Source organism: Quercus lobata, chromosome 2 (genome assembly GCF_001633185.2).
Source record: "Quercus lobata isolate SW786 chromosome 2, ValleyOak3.0 Primary Assembly, whole genome shotgun sequence".
NCBI classification, from domain to species: Eukaryota; Viridiplantae; Streptophyta; class Magnoliopsida; order Fagales; family Fagaceae; genus Quercus; species Quercus lobata.
In genome coordinates this window covers 62,500,746-62,522,338 of record NC_044905.1, presented here as the reverse complement: position 1 = coordinate 62,522,338, position 21,593 = coordinate 62,500,746, and the positions used below count along the sequence as shown (strand labels likewise).

Here is a 21,593-nt window from a genome sequence, read left to right as displayed (position 1 = left end):
GGTTGAAATCCAAATTACGTCCTTTAACTATGGTTGAATTGTCAGTTTTTTATCCATAATTTTTTGTCATTTTAGTCATTTAGTTTTAAATTTGTAATATTCTTGTCAAGTTGGTCCCTCAATCCATTGTCTTTTACAATTCATATACGTGATACAATGTTGCTTGACTGGATTAAATAGCAATTTTATAGACGATAATGGACGAAATAACTAATTTGACAAAAATGTTAAAATTTAAGGATAAAAATGAAAAAAACAATTAACCCAAACTTGATATAATTTGAATTTTGGCAAAAAAAAAATTTAGTCAGTTGCAACTTGCAAGTTATTTGTATTACCTTTGCCAATGAAACTCTATATGGAATGCAAAAATTTGTGTGCGTTTCAAGTTGATGCTGTGGAAGATAGCATGATATATTCTTCCTACTGAAGCCAACCTAGCAGCACACATAAAATGAATTGAGCAACCATGCATTCTGTGTAATCATGAATCTGAGACAGCCTTCCACCTATTCACACAGTGCCCATTTACCCAATCAATTTGGCTTTCCTCCTCTTGGCCAATCTACCTAATAAATAGACTACCCATCTCCAAGTACTTGGCTAAACCTCTCTCTTGAAGAGGCCCCTTTGTTCTTGCTTTTTGTAGCTTGTTCTTGTGACCAAATCTTTGTTCCCTAGAAACAAGCTCAATAAAAGCCCCTCCCTCACCACTCTTATCCCCTCCACACCACTCAAGCTAGCACAAGAGATCAACCAATTATTTGGGTTGGACTAGAATTGAAATTAGTTGATTTAAAAGTTGCTAAATTCCACTATGCTTGGACTAGAATAGAAGCTAGGAGATCCTTTTTGGGCTGAAACAATTGCTGCCCTGTTGGCTATTTCTTTGGCTCGTAATTTGGGTTTGAACAACATTCATTTTTGAAGTTGAAGGGGATGCTCTCAATGTGATAGATCACATCAAAAACACAGCTATCACTCCTCATTGCTCCATCCCCTCCATCAATGAGGACATTAATCAAATTGCACTTTCTTTTAATTGTTACTCTTTTTTCACTTAAATTACTTATTTAGAATTATAGATTATTTAAGCTGGACATGATAGGATGTAGACACATGTCCAATGTTGAACATATGTCAGTATCTCAACGTGTCTAGTGCACTAATACACTGGACACAAGTCGTGTCCTTTAATTTTTACGTCTTATAATTATATAAATTTTATTGGATTTTGGAATAATTCATAATTCAATTAATTTTTTTTAGAATAATTAATTTTAATTAAAATTTTCTTATAATAATTAATTTACCAAAATTGTCTTCTTTCTTCACCAGCATTTTGTGCGTTTAATCAATAATTACCTCCAATTACTTTTTTTTTTCTTTTCCTGGTAGCTCCCTCTGTTGTTTTGCTGACGTGTCAAGCAATGCACCGTTAGATTTATCCAAGGAACCCAATCGGGTCTAATATTGATATTGACCCAGACCTCCAAGTTGAACACTAGCGCCTGAGTTCACAGTCCTCGATCCCAAGCAGAGATAATAATAAGATCATTCTTTCTTCTTCTTCTTCTTCTTCCTCTGCGCCATGGTAAGTATAAAACCGCTTGATTCTCGCACGCTTTCATTTCGAAACCGATTTCTTTGTTTGTGATTTTCTCTAAGATCCATCTCTGTTTGTTTGTTTTTTTTTTTTTTTTTGTAGGCTCCGAAAGCGATTGCGAGTCCCATCCCAGACGCGTGGTACCCAACCCTATCGGTCCTCATGCTCGCGATCGGACTCGTCGTCACCGCCTCTTTCTTCATGTAAGCTCGATTCCGATACCAATCCTATATGATTCGAAGAATTAGAAGCTTCTTTTTTGGTTCAATGTGTTAAATTTTGATTTTGATTTTTTTTTTTGGAAAATTAGCCTGTGAACATGTCCAATTTTTGTATGCAAAAGCTCTATCTAATTGTTTTCTCAAGCATTTTTGCGAAATGTTATAATTTGAATTTCGAGGTGTTTGGATTTTTTTTTTTTTTTTTATAGATCTATTGGAAGCATTTTTGATTCAATGTGTTTTATTGAGGTAGATTATGTTGACTGTTGCCGTGATCTAGTGCGTAGGTCTTAGGAGGACATGGTTATATGTGAAAGTTGGCGATTTGGATTTTAATTTTGTTAATTCTTGTTGGCAAAATAGCTTGTGAACATGTTGAATTTGTGTGTGCAAGCTATATGGATTTTTTTTTTTTTTTTGAAGCATTGATGGCCAAATGTTATTGTTACTGAAATTCTAGGTGTTCGCACTTTTTTTGTTTTGGTTGAGATCTATAGGAAGCATTTTTGATTCAATGTGTTTGGGGTTTTAATTTTTATATTAATTAAGTTTTATTGAGGTAGATTGTGTTCGATTTTAATTTTGTTAATTCTTTTTGGAAAATTAGCTGATGAACTCTTCCAAGTTGTGTATGCTAGCTATATCGAAATGTTCTCTGAATCTTTTTCTGTCTAATGTTATATTTTAAAATTCTAGGTGTTTGGACATTTTACGATATCTTCAATGTCACTTTTTATTTTTGTTCTGTTTGATTATTGAATCGATATAATTTTTTTCCAGATCCTGAGCTTCTAAATATGGAGAAAATATTTTTTTGATTGAGTCTTAAAAAAACAAAAACAAAAAAAATTTGTGTCAATTTCATTATTTATGAGCTTTATGTTTTGGTGGTGTATTTATATTCCACTACTTTGATATTTTACCTTGAGGGTTATGCCTCCATTGGTTAAGTCATAGGATTTGCAGCCTCGGAGGATTTGTATATGCATTTAAACATCCCATGTCTCCTTTGGTTCCGAGTGGAACATATGCAGTTCCTGGTGTTAATTTCTAGTTGAGGGTTGCGTCAGTTGCTGGCTTAGTTTTGGTTGAGGTTACCGGCTCCCTATGACTATGTGGGGTTCACTTCTTTAATTGTCATATCTTATGAGTATGATAATGGAAAGAGTTAATCACTTAATTGTAAAGACATTGAATATGAAAGTGGAAAGTACAGTCTAACAAGTATTTGGGAAATGTGAAGTGGAAAAAAAAAAAAATCCCTGTCTTTGAGAATTTGGAACTTGAAGTCTTTATTAGTTGCTGAATAAAAGGCATGATAAGACCCTTTTTATTTTTATTTTTTTAATACTTGGATATTTGAAAAACTTTCTTACACACACAATTTTATCCTTCTTCTAGCTAAAGACAGCTACCAGACTTGATTGAGTTTTAGGTAAGGACAAAACTTATGTACAATGACTTAAGTGCAGTACACTAGGTTTCCCAATTAATTTATCAAAAATGGAAAAAGTACATTAGGTTTCTCAATTAAATTCAAACACGTAGTTTGAAGCATTCTTAATTCTGGTTCCCTTGCACTATATGTTTGCTTTGTAACCTAGGATTAACCTGTTTTACTTTTAGAATTTGACTGTTGAACATTTATAGTGGGAGTCATTTTATTAAGATCACTGGTGATGTAGTTTAATTTGGATAGCTTTAAGCTAGGCACTCCAATAGGCTGTGAAGGTGGTTTCTCATATTTGTGTTTCTATATTATTTTCAGCTTCAAGATAGGTTATTTTTTACTGTGAACATTTGCTGTAACAACTAATCCATTGCATGGTCAAGCATTGTAATGGGCTATCATCTATGGAAGCTAGCCATTCTTTCATGCCTTAATTCATCATTGGTATGATATTTCCCTTTTTGGGAGTGGCATATTGCATATAAGGCGCATGCCCTCCCCCTACGTAGGCGATGTTGGAATCAGTCAGGATTTGGTTTTCCCTCACCTCACCCTACTTAAGAGGTCTTTTGGCCTTTTGGGTCCCCACAATGGGGTGACACATGAGAGAATCATTTTTTTTCTTCTTTTAGCTCAATATCATTGTTAGGTCTTGCATTTAACCATTTTTTGTTTCTTTAAAGATGGTATTTAACAGCAGTATCACTTGCAGCTATGAAGCAACCTCTTCCAGGAAAACCCGCAGTCTTGCCAAGGAGCTTGTAACAGGAGCAGTGGCATCTGTCTTCTTGGTATGTCTGTGGTTTGCGCTCTCTAGTTTGTCATTATTTGCAGGATATTCGAATTTATTTTATTGCTGATGCGAAATATCAATATATTTGGTGCAGGGTTTTGGGTCCTTGTTCTTGCTGCTTGCTTCTGGTGTTTATGTCTGATTTTTGAACAATGGATATAAAGAATTTTGTCAAGCAGGATTAGTTTTACATGGAGGGTGTTACTTTTGACATTATTGGTTAAACATACTCTATGGTTTTAATGAAATTAAGACGGTTTCCATAAAAAACATTAATGTTTTGTTGTGTCAGTTGGCGGAAGAATGATGAAGTGATATGTGGTAGCTTTTCAGCATAATTTGTCTCAGAAATATTGTTAAGTTTGCTATTAATTTGGAAATGAGAGTAATGAATTGCTTCTTCTTCTTCTTGAAAACTTGCCTACGTAATTATTTATGGGCAAAGGAAGGAGTTTTTTACCCTCTTCTACTCAAGCTGTGTTCCTACCATTTCCCTATTACAATCAGATTCAGAAATGCTTGGTCCTGAATCTCCTGGTTGCTCTCTTAGTTGTCTTATCTGCACGTTTAAATATATTTTCATTTTGGTGGGCTTTTGCTTATTCCAAGAGTTGCGCATGAGGTAAATATTTCCTCTAGTGAATATGTGGCAAGATACTAGACTCTGCTGGATTTAGGCCCCTCTTGACTGTTGTTTTTCTGTTACTGCCTTGAGTGGTGTCATTGTTCACAAATGCGAAGTGCATTGGAAGGTGAATGATGCCAATTGCTTGGCGTCCCTGTCATCACAATAGATCAAATGTATAAGAAAATAGACATAATGGTCGAATCTGCCAATTAATCAGAAGAGGATGTATTTAAATATTACCAAGTTGTAGGTCTGTGCGCTCTTTCTTCAGGCTGATCTAGTAGTTAAAATTGCTGGTGTCACGATCCAAACCTGTACTTCAGAATTTAGAGCATGATTGGCATGTTAATATCAAGTTTACCTCAATAATCACATGTATCAACTAAAGTTAAAGGTGCTTATTAAAAATCGTTTCTTGTATTCCTTTATATTTATATACAAAATTGATAAAAAACTTTAAAACTTTATTTTATTTCAAATTTTGCAAGATTATAACTTGGCCATAACTTAAGATAGTCGTGTAAATATTACATAACTAAATATTTAGCAAAACTCTTATGTACAAGCCTAACCCCAAAGACATACAACTATGGTTGTCAAAATTCCGATTTTATGACCCCAAAGACAAACAACTATGGTTGTCAAAATTTCGATTTTATAATTTTACGATTTTACCTACTCAAAACAATTTGGATCTTTCAAAGATCTTAGTGATTGTTCAAGATCGGTAGGTTCATACGATTCTGACAATCCTAAACAACCTGGTTTTTTATAATTTTCTTTAACTTGACAGAAGACTTAATTAGATCCAAATGAAAAATAAAATTCCAATAAATGAAGTTTTTTCACTCTAATGTAGAGAGAGTGCCAGTTGGATCCAAATAAAAAATATCCCAATAGAGTGTCACATTTTAAGGTTTTTGGCATCTTTAAATGATGCTTACAAATTGATGTAGTGATGTATGATAATTATATCAATGAATGTATAATTTATATGATTATTTAACATACCAATGTGTATTTTTTGTTTTTCTCTTAAATAATATAGGATCTTACAATCCACGATCCCACTACCTCCCACGATCCTACGTAGGATCCGATTTTGACAATCTTGCGAACTTCTGGGGTTCAAAACAAACTAAAATACTGAAATACATCTGTGCTCAAAATGATCAAGTACATCTTGATTCCTCTTATACAACAAAATAGCTAAACAACTATACCAAAAAAAAAAAAAAAACTATACATTCTAACAAACGAGAATTACAGATTCCTTGTCACCTCTAATATTCTCGCTACTTTTAGGAAAGAATCTGTGCACTGAAATATAGTAGGGTAAGCTGCAAAACCCAATAAGATTTTAAACTCCATGAGCATTTAATAAGAATGTATGTAAATCAAATATTTTATGGATATGCCAGTTTTGATAAATAGTCTTCATACTATTCTTAAAATAACTTATGAACTTTTAGATGAAAATACATTATTTTCCATTCATATAATAATAAAATGACATAATAAGGAACTTAAACATAATTCAGTAACCTTATATTTAAATAGACTATAAAATACTTTATTATAAACTTTCCATAAACTTATAAAATATTCAACATACTTTTCGTATCATCATACGTTTCTTATAAATTCCAAATAGTTTAATAGCTCATTCATAATACATATTAGTCAATCCAATTATAAGTTTGTCACAACTTTGGGAGGCTTCCAACACATTGTGCCAGGCGTTTAGCATTCCCCACAATGTTAGGAAATTCCAAGAAAATATCAGATCGTATCACACCTCTTTCAGTGTGATCATATCATCAACCATGGGGTTGGTTGGCATCCTCCACAAATTGGTCATTCCCAATAAGGGCGGGTATAGTAAAGTCCTCACCACTTATAATGGCCAATCAAAATTTCCATGAAAATGTCAGTACTTTAACCCTGATTGGCTGAATTTAGATCATAACAATGAAATAACCCGAAAACTATATTTTTTTGATAACTATACTTTTACATATATATTTCGTAACAACAGCATATCCACTTCATTCTTAAATATTATGTTCATGATATAAGTAATAACATCAATATGCTAAAATTATCATATATATATATATATAAAAGATTCAACAACTCATGAACATATATCTTTACTTAAATCATGCTTATATGTAATATCTCTAATTAAAAAGTTTTAATGCATAATAAATTTTCTAAACAATCCTTATACTTTCAAATGCACATGTCACAAATCCCTTACCTGAAAACAGAAGACGCAAGAGATTTGTATAAGAGGAGCTCAAGTGACCATGATCTCGTTCTTGTCACCTAAATGAAATACCAAAACTTATTACTGACAAATCTTTTTAAGTATTTAAACTTATACATGAATCACAACTTAACTTTCAAACTCAAAAAAATCTTAATTCTCACCACACAAAGGTTCCCAAAATACAAGATACATTCATTAAACACTTGATGTACCAAACCATAGAGAAACCATGGCATACAAAATTTATTTATGATCTAGACATACCAAAAGATGAGCATACTAATTTATAACTCAAAACATTCATCTTAACTTAAAAATTAAGTTCTCAAAGTTAGGTATATCATTTACTGTTCACTGCTTATTTCAGTAGCATATATCTCATTTATAAAATACAAATGAGCTATTTATTCACATCCAATTTTCATGCAATTTTACAGAACCACTCCCTTGTATGTCTAGTAGATACCATATCAATTTCAGAGTCAATGTATAAAACCATGATTTACTAAAAATCATACAAGACAACATACTCAAATCTATCCTAACAGGAATTTCATTCAACTTAGAAATTAAACCATTATTTCTATATTGATCCAATTGTTGTAAGACCACTTCCATTACAACCATGTGTGTTTTAGAATTCATAAGAACTACTCCTAGCATCCTAATTCACAGAATATGATTTAAACTGGTTTTTTCATGTTGTAAACATCGAATCTGTCACTGTGATAGCTTTAACACCTTTCTCACAAAATCATCAAATAATTGCAAACGACCTTCATTTCTTGTGGGTATTTTTATACCTATATTATACATATTAGAATACATTAATATGCATCCAATTGACCATAATATCTTAAATCTTTCAACTTGCTAACATAAAACCACAAATTCCAGCTTCTAACAATCAAATTAGAGAATATAGAAGGGAAACTAAAGTAAACCATTACACCATTAAAATTACCCATAACAGAAAATAATCTTATTTATTTTCCAACAACTGAAGCTGAAACTTTAGTAAGAGTTTGATTTCTTCTTAGAGAGAGAGAGATATAGATTTGGTGTGAGAGAAAAGGCACATGAGAGAAGGGGCTATTGGTGTGAGAGAGAGAGGGGTATATATATAAAATCTTGGTGAGAGAAAGGAGGGCTGTTGGTGTGAGATGGTGCTGCCGATTCAAGAACAAAGAAAGAGGGAAAAGAAAGAACAACAAGGGATATACATTCTGGGGATTTTTTTTTTCTTCAAACTAACGCCCATTTTTAAACAGTTTTGTTAGTTAGCATGTTTTCAAAACTATTTAGGAAACTAATATCTCGAGTTCTATATACTCGATTTTGGTATGCTAAATCGAGTCCCTTGAACTCGATTTCAACATTCTGTCATATGAAACTCAAGCTTGAAGGACTCGATTTCTTTAGTAGATTGCAAACTAAACCCCACGGAGACCTAAATCCCTCCACGAAGAAGAAGAAAAATCTACAACCAACCAAGGAGACCCAAATCCATGAAGAAGAAGAAGCAAATCCACAAAGAAGAAGAAGAATTTTCAACCAACCCCACAAAGACCCAAATCAACCAACCCCGCAGAGACCCAAATCCACGAAGAAGAAGAAGAAGAAGAATTTGACTTAGGAGAAGGAGGATCTGACCAAAGAAGAAAAACCTCAACAACCAAACAGTTTCTTAAAAACCCAAACCCAAAAATCATAAAAAATGCCCCTAAATCAAAACACAACCCCACGAAGCAGTTTAGGTTTGTTGCTCATTGAAAAGCTGGAATGATGAAGAATCAAAACACAACCCCACGAAGCGGTTTGGGTTTGTTGCTTATAGAAAAGCTGGAATGATGAAGGCTTGCAGAATACAAACAATCTTGATAGAGTTGTGGGGATGAACAAATTTGGTTTTCAGGTGAGACAACCATTTAGATTCTCTTAAGCTTGTTAATTTTGACAGAATTTTTCTGGTGCGGATTCTCTTAAGCTTGTTAATTATGGGAGAATTTTTCTGGTGCTTTTGTTATTTCTTTGAAGGCATCATCCATGTCTTGGAGAATCAATCATTGGATTTCTTCATTGACGTAGTCTGCTGAAGAAATTGAGTCCTATGGACTCGAGTTTCATATGACAAAATGTTGAAATTGAGTTCAATGGACTCGATTTAGCAATCCAAAATCAAGTATATAGAACTCAAGATATTAGTTTCCTAAATAGTTTTGAAAACGTGCTAACTAACGAAATTGTTTGAAAATGGGTGTTATTTTTTAAAAAATCCACATTCTGGTGCAGCAAAAAAAGATTAGGAAGAAAGTTTTGAGTGGGGCACGTGTCTTGTTAAGGGTAATAGGGTGGATGACTCACCCATACACATTTTCAGAATTTACATTTACCACCCGTCCATAACCTTATATTCTAGATAGACCCAAATAATAAAATAACTTTGCATATAAAGGGTGCGTTTGGGAAGCACATTTTGCGCTTCCTACATCTGCGTCAACATTTCTTTCCTCTTTTTTATTTATTTATTTATTTTTTATTAAAAAAGACCAGCGCTTGGTGCACTGTTCATGAGACATGAACAATGCATCAAGGTATGTGAACAGTAAAAAAAGAGTGAATTGAAAATTTATTATTATTTTTTTATTGTTTTCAGTTTTCAGCAAAATAAACAGTATCCAAACAGACCCAAACCCTTACCTTTATAAACTTCTTTCCATAACATAAGAAAAGGCCTATATCTTTTATAACATCAAAATATCAAAGTCTTATGCATTTAAATTAATTAAGATAATAACAAGCATATAAATCCATAAATTAATTATGCAATTAGGCTGAGATGTTACAGTTGGGAGAGGCTCTTCCCTCCAATGTAAATCTTTTAATTCTCTCTAGTTTTTAGCCCAGTTGAGATAAGTGAGATTTATAATATCATAGGCAAGCACGTGTTAAATGTTTCGTTAAAAATGGAAGAGAATTGGAGAAAGTTGGAGGATTTAAATGGAAGGGAATGTTCCCCATAATGGCTTGAGCGTGACCTTTCTTTTTTATATCGACATGGTTTTCTATCATCCTAGATGATGATATTGTTGGTATAATTAATGATTCATGTTACTCATACTGATCAAAAAAAAAAAATGATACTTGCGTTTTCTAGAGTAAAAAATGAGAGAGAGAGAGGGAAAATTATACTTCGATTTAAAATTAAAATTATGGAATTCTATTAACAATCTTCCCATTTACATTGCATGAATATTATAGTCTAGGAGTTTGTTAAAAAATTGGCCAAGATTAAAGTCCTAGTTTTGGGTGCATCTATCACAAGGAAGGAAATTAGGCAGTTTTGGATTATTCATTTCAAAAGCGTAAGATACAAATTTTGTAGCTTCCCTAGGTTATCTTTTATCAAAGGAATCTTTGAAAAGTCTTATAAAAAAGAAAAGAAAAAAAGAATGTTTGAAAAGTAAATATTCTTTTTTGAAAAAAATGATTTGAATTTAAATTTAAAAAATTAAAAATTAAAATTGATATTGTACTTTTTATTTAAGAAATAATGGATTATATAATGTATCCTTAAAAAATAGGATTTTCCAAAGGATATGTTTGGACTAGTTTATTTTCGTTAGTTTATTTTGTTGAAATAAACTGTTTAAAAAAAAAAAAAATCTTATCCCACCACATCTTAAAATACATGAATATTTTGGCTAAAATTCCAATTGTATCATCTAAGTTTGGTTGAAATTAAATTTGGACTTTTAACTTTAATTTTGTTAAATTGAGTTCATTAAATTTTAAATTTATTCAATTTAAGTATTTTATTCATTTCCATTAAAAAATTACTGTTAAGTATGAGTATATAGTTAACTAATAAAATAAGATTTCTGACATAAAAAAAAAAATATATATATATATTCAATAAAAATAAATTAAAAAAATGAATTAAATAAACTTCAAATTTAAAAAACTCAATTAAACAAAAATAAAATTAAAAATTTGAAATAAGTTTTCGGTCAAAGAAAATATAATTTGCATAATTTTTTATTTTAATAAATAGTTGAAGCCGGCCCAGGTCCAGGCCCAGGCCCAGGCCACTCAAGATGGGTACGACTTGAAGCCGGCCCAGGTCCAGGCCCAGGCCCAGGCCACTCAAGATGAGTGAGCACGACTTGTCAACTGTCTTTTAGTCTTTAGGCTTAAACTGCTTTCTGAGTCTGACTTTGACGCAACGCACAGGCACGCAGGCTCGCATAAGCATAAACACTCACACAGATACTCGCTCTCTTCTCTCTTCTCTCTTCACACAAATTCCCCCATTTTCTACAGCGTTAAAAGTTTGAGCAAAGCAGCAGAAGAAGAAAATGGAGTCGCAGCAGCAAGGTCCGGTGGTGAAGAAGAAGGAGACTCGGGGCCGGAAGCCGAAACCCAAGGAGGACAAGAAAGACGAATCTGCGAAGCCCAAGGAAGGCAAGAAGGCACAGCAACAGCACCACCACCAACAACAACAACAACAACAACAACAACAGCAGCAGCAGCAACAACAGCAACAATCCGCTGTAGACGACAAGTACACTCAGTGGAAAACCCTCGTCCCTGTTCTCTACGACTGGCTCGCCAACCACAACCTCGTTTGGCCTTCTCTCTCTTGCCGGTATTTTTCTATTTCTAGGGTTTTCATTTCCTTTTTCCCTTTCACTCACTCATTTCTCTCATTTCTTAGGGTTTTGCTTCTGTTTACTTTTTATTTTTTTATTTATATTTTATTGTTAGGGCTTTATTGATTTATTTAAAGACTGACTGAACTCAATGATTTAAATATAGGTGGGGCCCTCAGCTGGAGCAAGCTACTTACAAGAATCGCCAGCGTCTCTATCTCTCTGAACAGGTATTTTCTGCTCGTATCAATTTAATCCAATTAATTGCTTTATTAGCTATAATTACTGTGTGATTGATATCTAATTTTAATTCGTTACTTAATTTAAAAAAAAAAGAAAAAGAAATGGATAGAGATCTAATTTAAGAGCGCGCAAAAATTCCTGTTTATTTAAGCATAAGAAATTACTCTTTCTCTTTCTATTTTATGTCACATTCCATTAAAATATTAATTATTTTATTTTATTTTCTTAATTGTTTCTCTTTTCAAATAAAGAAAGAATAAAAAAACTAAATGCAAAATGAATAGTGTCAGTGTAAATTTACATGGTTATTATAACAGCCTGATGTGGGTGAATTTTAGGCTTGGTTGGCTAAAATGTGGTACATTTTTTTCGTACAAGCACTGATGCAGTGCTCTAATTGCTAAATTAAATATGTGGCCACTTAAGTATGTTTGATTGACTAAACAAGTTTATGAATTTGAAAATTTTCTCATTGTCTCAATTAGATAAATAGACTATTCTTCAATCATAATCCTATTTTAAATATTAGGGCAGTGCTAGGAAATTTCATGCATACTGTTTTTTTTTTTCCTTCTCAATTTCAATTACCTGTTGTAAGACACAAAGAATCAATTTGGTTTTTAGATGATTTGAATCTTAAAATGTATTCTTTGACAATAAACTGTCAAGGTAAGAGCTTTTTGGATAATTCGATGGTTACGATGAGAGAGGGGGAATTTGAGCCTTAGATGTCTCCGTTGGAAGCACTAGGAGGTGCTAGTTGTGCTAAAAGAGCTTTTTATATACAAGTGTTTCTTGTGCCTGTGTGCTTATCATTGTAAATCTCTAACACTCATATGATCTATTGTTGAACTCTGTTCTGATATTAATGCAGCAATTTGTTATTAGCTTGTCTTGTGTTAAACAAGTTTATGGGCCTTTTTTTTTCTTTCATATAAATCCTTTTCTTCTCTTTTGTTGTCAGACTGATGGTAGTGTTCCAAATACTCTGGTCATTGCAAATTGTGAAGTGGTCAAACCTAGGGTTGCAGCCGCAGAGCACATATCCCAGGTGACTCATTATTATGTTATGTTTCTGCTTTATTATATATTTTCCTTCTAGTGCAATACTTTATTTTCAATGAGGTTATGTAATACAGCTAAATTCCGTTACCATCAATTTCTTTATTTTTCAGTTCAATGAAGAAGCACGTTCACCATTTGTAAAGAAGTTCAAGACCATCATTCATCCTGGAGAGGTATGAGCCGTGCATTCATTAATTGCTAATTGCACATATAAATTCACCAACCTGCACAAAAATAAAGAGGAATATCTATTTCTGGTCCTACCTTGTATTGAATCTAATTTGAAAGCATGCCACTGTTACTTTTGTGCAAACCAGTGGAGTAGATATTTTACGAAGTTATGTTTGTAATTATTCCTATGAAAAGGCTATTTGTGTTGAGTCTTTATCCAATTTTATTCGTTTTTGGCTCTACTGTCATAGATGATGGAAGTGCCTGCATATTATTGAATCACTTGGTGCTCATTGCAGTAATTATTGAGTACTATTTTGCAGGTGAACAGAATCAGGGAGCTGCCACAGAACTCTAAGATAGTGGCCACTCATACTGATAGTCCTGATGTATGTGCTGTACTAAACTACTAATTTTGTCATGTATATATATATTGGATTGAGGATATTATAGTTGTCTTTGATTTCTATGTTTCATTAATTTGAAATGTTTAATGTTTTTCATTGTTGGATTTTACTAAAACTCAGGTTCTCATTTGGGATGTTGAAGCTCAACCAAATCGTCATGCTGTCCTTGGAGCTACAAATTCTCGTCCAGATTTGGTACATATTTACTGTCAAAAAGTCTTTTTTCTCATTATAAAGTGCGTATTTTATTTTATTTATTTTATTTTCTAATTTCTTCTTAAATTACCATTGATGGAAAATTCATCCATTATTATCTAAACAAAGGGCTTCACTTTGGATCTGTATTGTGATGTCACATTGCGTTGCTTTTGAAACCCTGGGATTAACTCCACTACAAAAAAGCGAATTCGATGAGTGCATTGGTTTAGGGGACACGTGTGGAAATCAGCCCTTCGTTCAATCATTGGGTCTCATGCTACTTGGATGGGTAACATTGGATTGGAGAAGTTCCCAGTCCTTGCTCCCATGGGTTGTAAAAAGGCTATTAGAACTCAGAAGTTGAAACTAATCCTTAGGATTAGTTAAGTTAGGTAGTTGTTGGCTGATTTCCACCATAGACTCAAGTAAAATTGACCTCAGTATTTGTTTTCAGTGAAGTTGGCCAACCACTATAGATCGATTCTTGAGTAGTACTTGATGACTTGAGGAATCCCCTCTATTCTTTAGATGTTATTGTTTATGTATTTAGCCAATGGCCTTTGGGCTAAATGGCATCACCACCCTCATAAGAATGGGGTTGTGGGTGAGGTTATGCGTTCAAGCCTTGGGAATGTGTGAGCTATGTTCCAGTAAATTCAGTTGTTTACATTCCTGTTAGTAAGAGATATTTTACAAAAAATAAAATTTGACAGTGGTGTGGGAAATTTAATCCAAAGACAAAGAACTGTCTAGTCAGTATATTGTTTCTGAAGCTCTATGTATATACGAGGGAATGGTAACCACAGTACATGAACAGCCCAAAGAAGTAACAAAGGCAATCCTTTGGAAAAAAAAAAACAGTAGTAACACAACTCTTTTGTTTATCTTCTGGATATTCTTGCATCACAACCTGTTTAGATAATATAATTAAATTGTGGGCCTTCAAGAATATATTTCTTGAGAATAATTTGATATTAGTTAAAAAAAAAATGTCAGCCTGTAAATTCTCTATGGCCTGTACTTTTTTTTTTTTTTTTTCCTGTTTATGATATGGACATTGAAATATTCTTCCTGCAGATTTTGACTGGACATCAAGATAATGCAGAATTTGCTCTTGCAATGTGCCCAACTGAACCCTACGTGCTATCTGGAGGTGGATTATTTATTTTTAATTATTTCTGCTATTTCAATTAGGTGTTGAAACTGTTGGGCAAATCTTTGTCTAGTTATTTCCACAACCATAGATGATATGAATTAACACCTTTTGATATCTAAGATAAAACATGGTTGTAATTTGAGTGAGCTAACTGTGCCTTATTCTCTGTTGGATATCATATGATGATTAAGTCATCTTTTACCTTTGTTGGCATTTTTTATAAGATCAAGTGTGGTAAGCATGTTGTGGAAGTGTAATTTTTGTGATATTTTATGTTCTATAATATGTAATGTAGCATTGTGGGCCCATGGCCCTTGATGAATCTTGTTGAATGTTGCATCCTTGTTATTGTTTTTTGAGTCCAGCACAAATTGTCCTTTTCTTGTTATGTTCAATAGTTCAAGTGTAGTTACCTTGTGGAAGTCAAGTTTGTAACGTATTATTGTGGGCCTGTGGCCCTTGATGAATGTTGTTGAATGTTGCATCCCTGTAAGTTTTTTGGAGTTCCAGAACGAACTGTCCTTTTTCTTATTATTTTTAAAAGAAATGAGTTCAAGCAGAGTTTTCTTGTTGTTGAAGTGTAAGTTTTGTGTAAGTTTTCTTGCTTACCGTGTGAATTGGGTGGTTTAGGAATTCGGAAGTTGGTGCCTTTTAATCAGGCCCTTTTAGGGAAATGGCTTTGGAGGTATGGCCATTAAACCTCTCATCTGTGGCGAAGGGTCATAGCCATGAAATATGGGGAGGGAAAAGGGGGTTGGTGCACTAGAGCTTGTAGTAAGGCCCATGGGTGTGGGTTATGGCGGAGTATTAGTGAAGGGTGGGAATCTTTCGCTAAGCATTTCTCTGTTGTGGTGGGGAATGGATCTCGTATTCTTTTTTGGCATGATAAGTGGACTGGGGATGTCCGTCTTAAAAGTCTTTATCCTCAGTTATTTTTGTGTTCAGCTAACAAGGAGGCTTGTATTTCTGATGTGTTAAGCCCTTCAATGGGCGATAATGTCAGAGTGTGGAGCTTAAGATTTCAGAGGGAATTCAATGATTGGGAGTTGGCGGCCTCCTACTCCCTTCTTCATTTCATCCAAACCCGAATCCCTAGGGGTGGAGGGTATGATAGGGTTTGTTGGGATCTTAATGGCAGTGGGAAGTTTGATACTCGATCTTTCTATCATAAGATTCGTAATGCTGCTCCCTCCACCTTCCCTTGGAAGGGTATTTGGAAAGTTAAGGTTCCTAAAAGGGTGGTTTTCTTTGTGGACAGCAGCTCATGGTCAAATTCTAACCTTGGATAATCTCATGCTTCGTGGTCGCCCATTGGCAAATCGATGTTATTTGTGCTGTTATAATGCGGAATCTGTGGATCACTTATTACTTTTTTGTCCGATAGCTCATTCTTTGTGGATGCATATGCTTTGGTTGTTTTGGATCATTTGGGTCATGCCAAGTTCAGTCGATGACTTATTATTCTGTTGGTTTCATTGGCTTGGGAAGCATAGTTATGATATTTTGGATTTGGTCCCAGGCTGTTTAAAGTGGACTATTTGGTCTGAACGGAATCAGCGGGCTTTTGAGAACGAGGGGAAAATTGTGGTTCAGTTATTAGAGTTTTGCCAGAGGACCCTCTTTGATTGGTCTCGTTGTTGGGGTTTCTCGGATTGTTCTTCCCTTATGGATTTTATTTCTTCTATTAGAATAGATTAGGGGCTGTTTTTGTTTTCTTGTTTCTTTTTTCCATTGTTCACTACCGTGAACTCTTTTTGTTTCTCTTGCTTTTCTTTTATTAATAATATTCTCTTCTTACTTTATCAAAAAAATAATATGCAAGCATTATAGCCTGTGGCCCTTTGATAAATTCTGTTGAATGTCAGATCCCTATAAGTTATTTGGACTTCCAGCACAAGCTGTCCTTCCTATTCTTATTATGTTTAGAGGAAATGAGTTTTTTTTCTTTATCTGAAGAAAGAAAAGACTCATGAACATCTTCATCTGAAGAAAGATTATTGTTGCAGGGAAGGACAAGTCCGTGGTTTTGTGGAGTATTCAGGACCATATATCAACATCTGCAGTGTCTGGTGGCTCAATTACTAAGCAAAACTCTAAACCTGGGGAAGGAAATGATAAAACTGCTGATGGCCCTTCTGTTGGACCACGGGGTGTCTACATTGGGCACGAGGATACAGTTGAAGATGTGGCATTCTGTCCATCGAGGTAACATTTGCATGATCTTTGTAACATGCATATCCAGGAGTGCTTTGTTATTTCTCTCTCAGAATTTGCAATGTTAAGTTTCATGTTTCATGTTAAACGTGATTTTATTCATGCTTTCTAATTATAAACCCTAGTCTTGACATTGTTATTGCTTGGATGTGCTTAAAACTATTCTCTACACACCATATTTAAGGTGAGAATTGGTGTTCCCTGTATCAGAGGTGGAAGCTGAAATTCTTGCATATCATGGGAATTGATATGCTCATGTGATTGGAATTCTCAGGAATCTTGTCAAAAAATAAAATAAAATATTGTCAGTTTCTAAGAATCAACAATCCCCACCTTGAATTCCTAGGTTGCAACTTCTAGTGAAGTGCTTTTGGTTTATTCTTCATTTTAATCACAGCAAGATATTAGCTTTTGAGGTTTAAAATTTGTTCCTATTTCTGACACCTTTATATCTCTGCTGAAGTGCACAGGAGTTTTGTAGTGTAGGTGATGATTCTTGCCTCATATTATGGGATGCACGAGTTGGTTCTAGCCCAGCTGTTAAGGTTATGTGCCCTGTGTTTTTTTTTTTTTTTTGTCTCCTTCAATGATGGCTATTTTTTGTTTTTGATTTGGCGTTTTTGGTTATGTATTATCATCAATGCCTATTTTGAATCTTGGAGATTTCTGTAAGATAAATTCTTGGCTTCTGTTGAATTAAATTTGGCTCTTTTTTTTGGTTTGTTTCTGGTGACAGGTTGAAAAGGCACATAATGCTGATCTTCACTGTGTTGATTGGAATCCCCATGATGATAACCTTATTCTAACTGGGTATGTTATAATCTCATGTTTCTTTCTATTTTGCCATTTCTCTGTATTTTGGGCATGTGATACTCTTCTGGGTTTGATGGTGCTTCCTTATGGTTTGCACTGGTAGGGAGTTACTTCAATTCAGTAGATAAATTCAAATGTTGTACTTTTTGTCCAGGTCGGCAGATAACTCTGTTCGTATGTTTGATCGCCGAAATCTCACTTCAAATGGAGTTGGGTCACCTATCTATAAATTTGAGGGTCACAGAGCTGCTGTTCTCTGTGTTCAGGTATTAATTAATCTTCTTGTTGTCTTTCTTAATTCTCATTCGTCTACTTTTTTGGGAGTTATATTTGTTTCCTGAAGTGCTAATCTGTATCTTTTGTTATTCTCCTATTCCAGTGGTCTCCAGACAAGTCATCTGTCTTTGGAAGTTCTGCAGAGGATGGTCTCTTAAACATCTGGGATCATGAGAAGGTAAAAACTTTGACCTGTACTTATCCAAGTTTCATTGCTATTACATGTGTCTTGGATAACATATGCCCTGTCTTTAAAGTCATATGCAGCATCTTTTCTGGTTGTGTGCCTGGTTGATCGTTTTGCCACTTTTCATGTTGGGTGTGTATGCTAAAATGTATAATCTTTTCTCTCTCTTTGGCAATCTCTTATTTTATATTGCAGGTTAGTAAGAAGGTAGAGCGAGCAGCAAGAAGTCCAAGTTCTCCACCTGGCTTGTTTTTCCAACATGCTGGGCACAGGTTTGAATATGCTTTTCTCACCCCATTGACTTGCTCATGAAAGACTTTCCAGCTATATGAGGTCTTAGCTACATGATTTTTTTTCTACTATCAGTTGTACCTTTGACTAAATCTTCTTCTGAACCAAGCTATCATATATATTCTAATCAACTTGATATTTTAATTTATTTATTGTTTCCTTGACTTATTGACCTGAATCAAATGCCACTTATTGTTTTTTTGGGTGCGGGTGTGGGGGACACCCACCCAATGGTTTGTGAACCCACAACCTGCCCCTTGAACTTAGAAGGGGTGGATGTATCAGTTGAGCTAGAGCTCATTGGCAATTAAATACTCCTTAGTGAACTTGTTGGTTGTTGTTTCATATCTCTTCATCCTTATTATTTTTCTTTCTTCTTATCCTGTATTTTCTGTCATCTCATCTTCGTCCATATGTATATTTAGTTTACAAGCAAAATAGCTATTAACTAATCGCTTTGGTTTACTAGAGACATCGACATATTATATTGTTTTAGCTTGGTGGAAAAAAAATCATTTTCCTAAGGATTCTTTTCAAATAGAGGTAGAGAATGAAGTAATTAGAAGGGTGGTTCTAACCCCCCCTCTTCTATAGGGGTCATCTATAAAGTGGGTTTTATTTTGAATGCATTCAAACAGAAAAGCTGACATAGATGTTAATACACCATCCAAGAGGGGGTGGTTTGCAATTTTAAATTATGAAAAGCTAATCTTGCTCTTCATTGAAAGTTTCACCATGGTAATTTTACTTTGCTTACTTACTATTGCTGATCAGAGGTATTGGTTGTTTTAAAATTATATTTTTCTGAATGAGATATGCTAAGATCTCCGTGTAGCATCAAAAACCTTTGCAAATTAGGAGACAATTTGATGTATGTTTTCTATAACGGTTAATATATTCCAATTTCAAAAGTCCACCTTTGATTGCTTCTCTCTTAGGAAATTTCAATGCATGTTATGAGATGCCTAGCGTATAGTGTTGCACTTTTTACAAGTCTTGGCTTATATGGTTTGATCAGATAATTATGAATATTTTTTGAGGTTTATAGCTAGAGTTATTCAAAGTGTTTGTTTATCTGATTTACTCATAAAGTCTTCACTTTTATGCAGGGACAAAGTTGTTGACTTCCATTGGAATGCATTTGATCCATGGACAATTGTGAGTGTGTCTGATGATTGTGATACCACTGGTGGAGGAGGGACATTGCAGGTATCAGGATGTTGATTTTCATTTAATTATTTCCTTGCATAAGCTTTTAAATTATGAATATGTAGGTGACCAGGAGGGAAATTAATTTAAGAATTCTTTGTCATTTAAACTTGCACACTGGGAAAGAAGGGCAACTTATGAGAGATGGAGTTAGGATCGATGCAAATGGAGGAAATAAGCTTGGAAATATATCCCATAATTCGTTGCAATGTCATTGTACAAAATTTTTTGCAGGATGGTTGCAAAGAGTTTTACAAGAAGAATAACGTTTAAATAGAGTTATAGTGATGAAAATTTTAAAACTTAGTACTTCATAATGCTTGTCCTACCCAGTATATTCATTTGATTATTTGAATGTGGTGAGATGGAATAGCTTTACATAGTAACCTTTTCAATCCACTTTTATTCAAGAAAAAGGAAATACCTCTTTCCTTTCCAGTCCTATCTTTGATTTGTAATTAAGTTTATAGAAAAGTTCTCCTTGAGTTGTTTCAGGGGACTTCAATTGATATGCAAAATAAATTAATTTGTGCAGATATGGCGGATGAGTGATCTGATCTACAGGCCTGAAGAGGAGGTTCTAGCAGAGCTTGAGAAATTCAAGTCGCATGTGGTTTCTTGTGCTTCAAAGGCTCGAGAGTCCTGAAAAATTTGAGCACCTGTAAAATAACAGGAAGCAAATCTTTGTAGGAGCTTACTATATGGATTTAGAGACTTTTGTATCTAGGCGGGGAAATTGCTAGCAATGTTTTTGTAGTAATGCTTCTGCAGACATTCAAGGTGACAACGATAGGGGTGTAGGAAATTTCTTGAGTCTCCAGAGATTCAGGCCAGGAAATGGCTGTTTACATTGGGCCTTTCCGGGTCATGTTCAATTTAGTAAAACTATTACCTCCATTTAATCTTTTGCTCAAATTTTAGTAAAACTAATACTGATGAGTACTTTTTGAGAACAAAAAGAAAATGTGGTGCTTTTTTACCCAAGGCAGCAAGGGGGCCGTTAAGAAGGGCTGTTTGACCTGGTTGCGTCTCTTGCTGCTTGGAGAAGTGCCAGTTCTGGCACTGCAGCCCAGTAGCAAGCCTTCTGGTTTGTCATCAAAATATTTCCCTTCTGTAGGTAAGTGTTTCTGGAATTGGTATTGCATGCGAAGTGGAATTCCTCCTGTTTAGTTAAAGTAAATAGTCGGAGTTATATAAGAAAAGGTATAGTTTTTTGTTTGTAGCTATTGGTACTAAGTAAATATCTTTGTTTTGTTTTGTGGTTGTGGAATTGTACAACGAAGATGTTATGTATGTTACTAAAGATTGCAATCGTTAAGTTCTCGACTGTTGGGTTTGGTATCCTCCTTCTAACCTTATGGGATGAATTTTTCGGTTTCTAGATTCAAGATCCTCACACGAAATCACAGAAAAGGCAACTAGGATTTACAGGGAGAGAAAGGATATCACTTTGATGGCTCTTTCATCCTTTGTAAGGAACCTTCTTTTTTGTTGTTAGCCAAAATGATGGCAGGCTAGGGGCATTGTATTCCCCAAATTAATGTGTACTTGATTTTGCCCTAATTTAATGCACCCTTTAATCAAAGCAAAGACAAGTATATATATAACTGGGTTTTCAAAAAAAAAAAAAACTCTCCCTCAGTAGGAGCTTTCTCTCTCCCTAGGAGCTCTCCCTCTCGGTTTCACCGAGCCTCTTTCCCCCTTGCTTAAGGGTCTTCCCTTCTCTTAACCTCCAAAC

The 21,593-nt window shown here is 34.3% G+C and overlaps 2 protein-coding genes across 2 annotated transcripts; both read left to right on the top strand.

Annotated features, from left to right (window-relative positions):
* Positions 1-1,478: 1,478 nt before the first annotated feature.
* LOC115976109 (transmembrane protein 258) lies at positions 1,479-4,529 on the top strand. The gene is made up of 4 exons (XM_031097213.1): positions 1,479-1,594; positions 1,709-1,809; positions 3,990-4,068; positions 4,165-4,529. The coding sequence occupies exons 1-4, from the start codon at positions 1,592-1,594 to the stop codon at positions 4,210-4,212; spliced, it is 231 nt and encodes a 76-aa protein (XP_030953073.1). The 5' UTR covers positions 1,479-1,591; the 3' UTR covers positions 4,213-4,529.
* A 6,645-nt stretch (positions 4,530-11,174) lies between these two features.
* LOC115976106 (WD-40 repeat-containing protein MSI4-like) lies at positions 11,175-21,196 on the top strand. The gene is made up of 15 exons (XM_031097210.1): positions 11,175-11,621; positions 11,792-11,855; positions 12,833-12,919; positions 13,044-13,106; positions 13,428-13,493; positions 13,632-13,706; positions 14,787-14,862; positions 16,872-17,070; positions 17,543-17,624; positions 17,816-17,889; positions 18,047-18,158; positions 18,272-18,346; positions 18,551-18,627; positions 19,756-19,855; positions 20,391-21,196. The coding sequence occupies exons 1-15, from the start codon at positions 11,332-11,334 to the stop codon at positions 20,499-20,501; spliced, it is 1,551 nt and encodes a 516-aa protein (XP_030953070.1). The 5' UTR covers positions 11,175-11,331; the 3' UTR covers positions 20,502-21,196.
* The last annotated feature ends 397 nt before the right edge of the window (positions 21,197-21,593 follow it).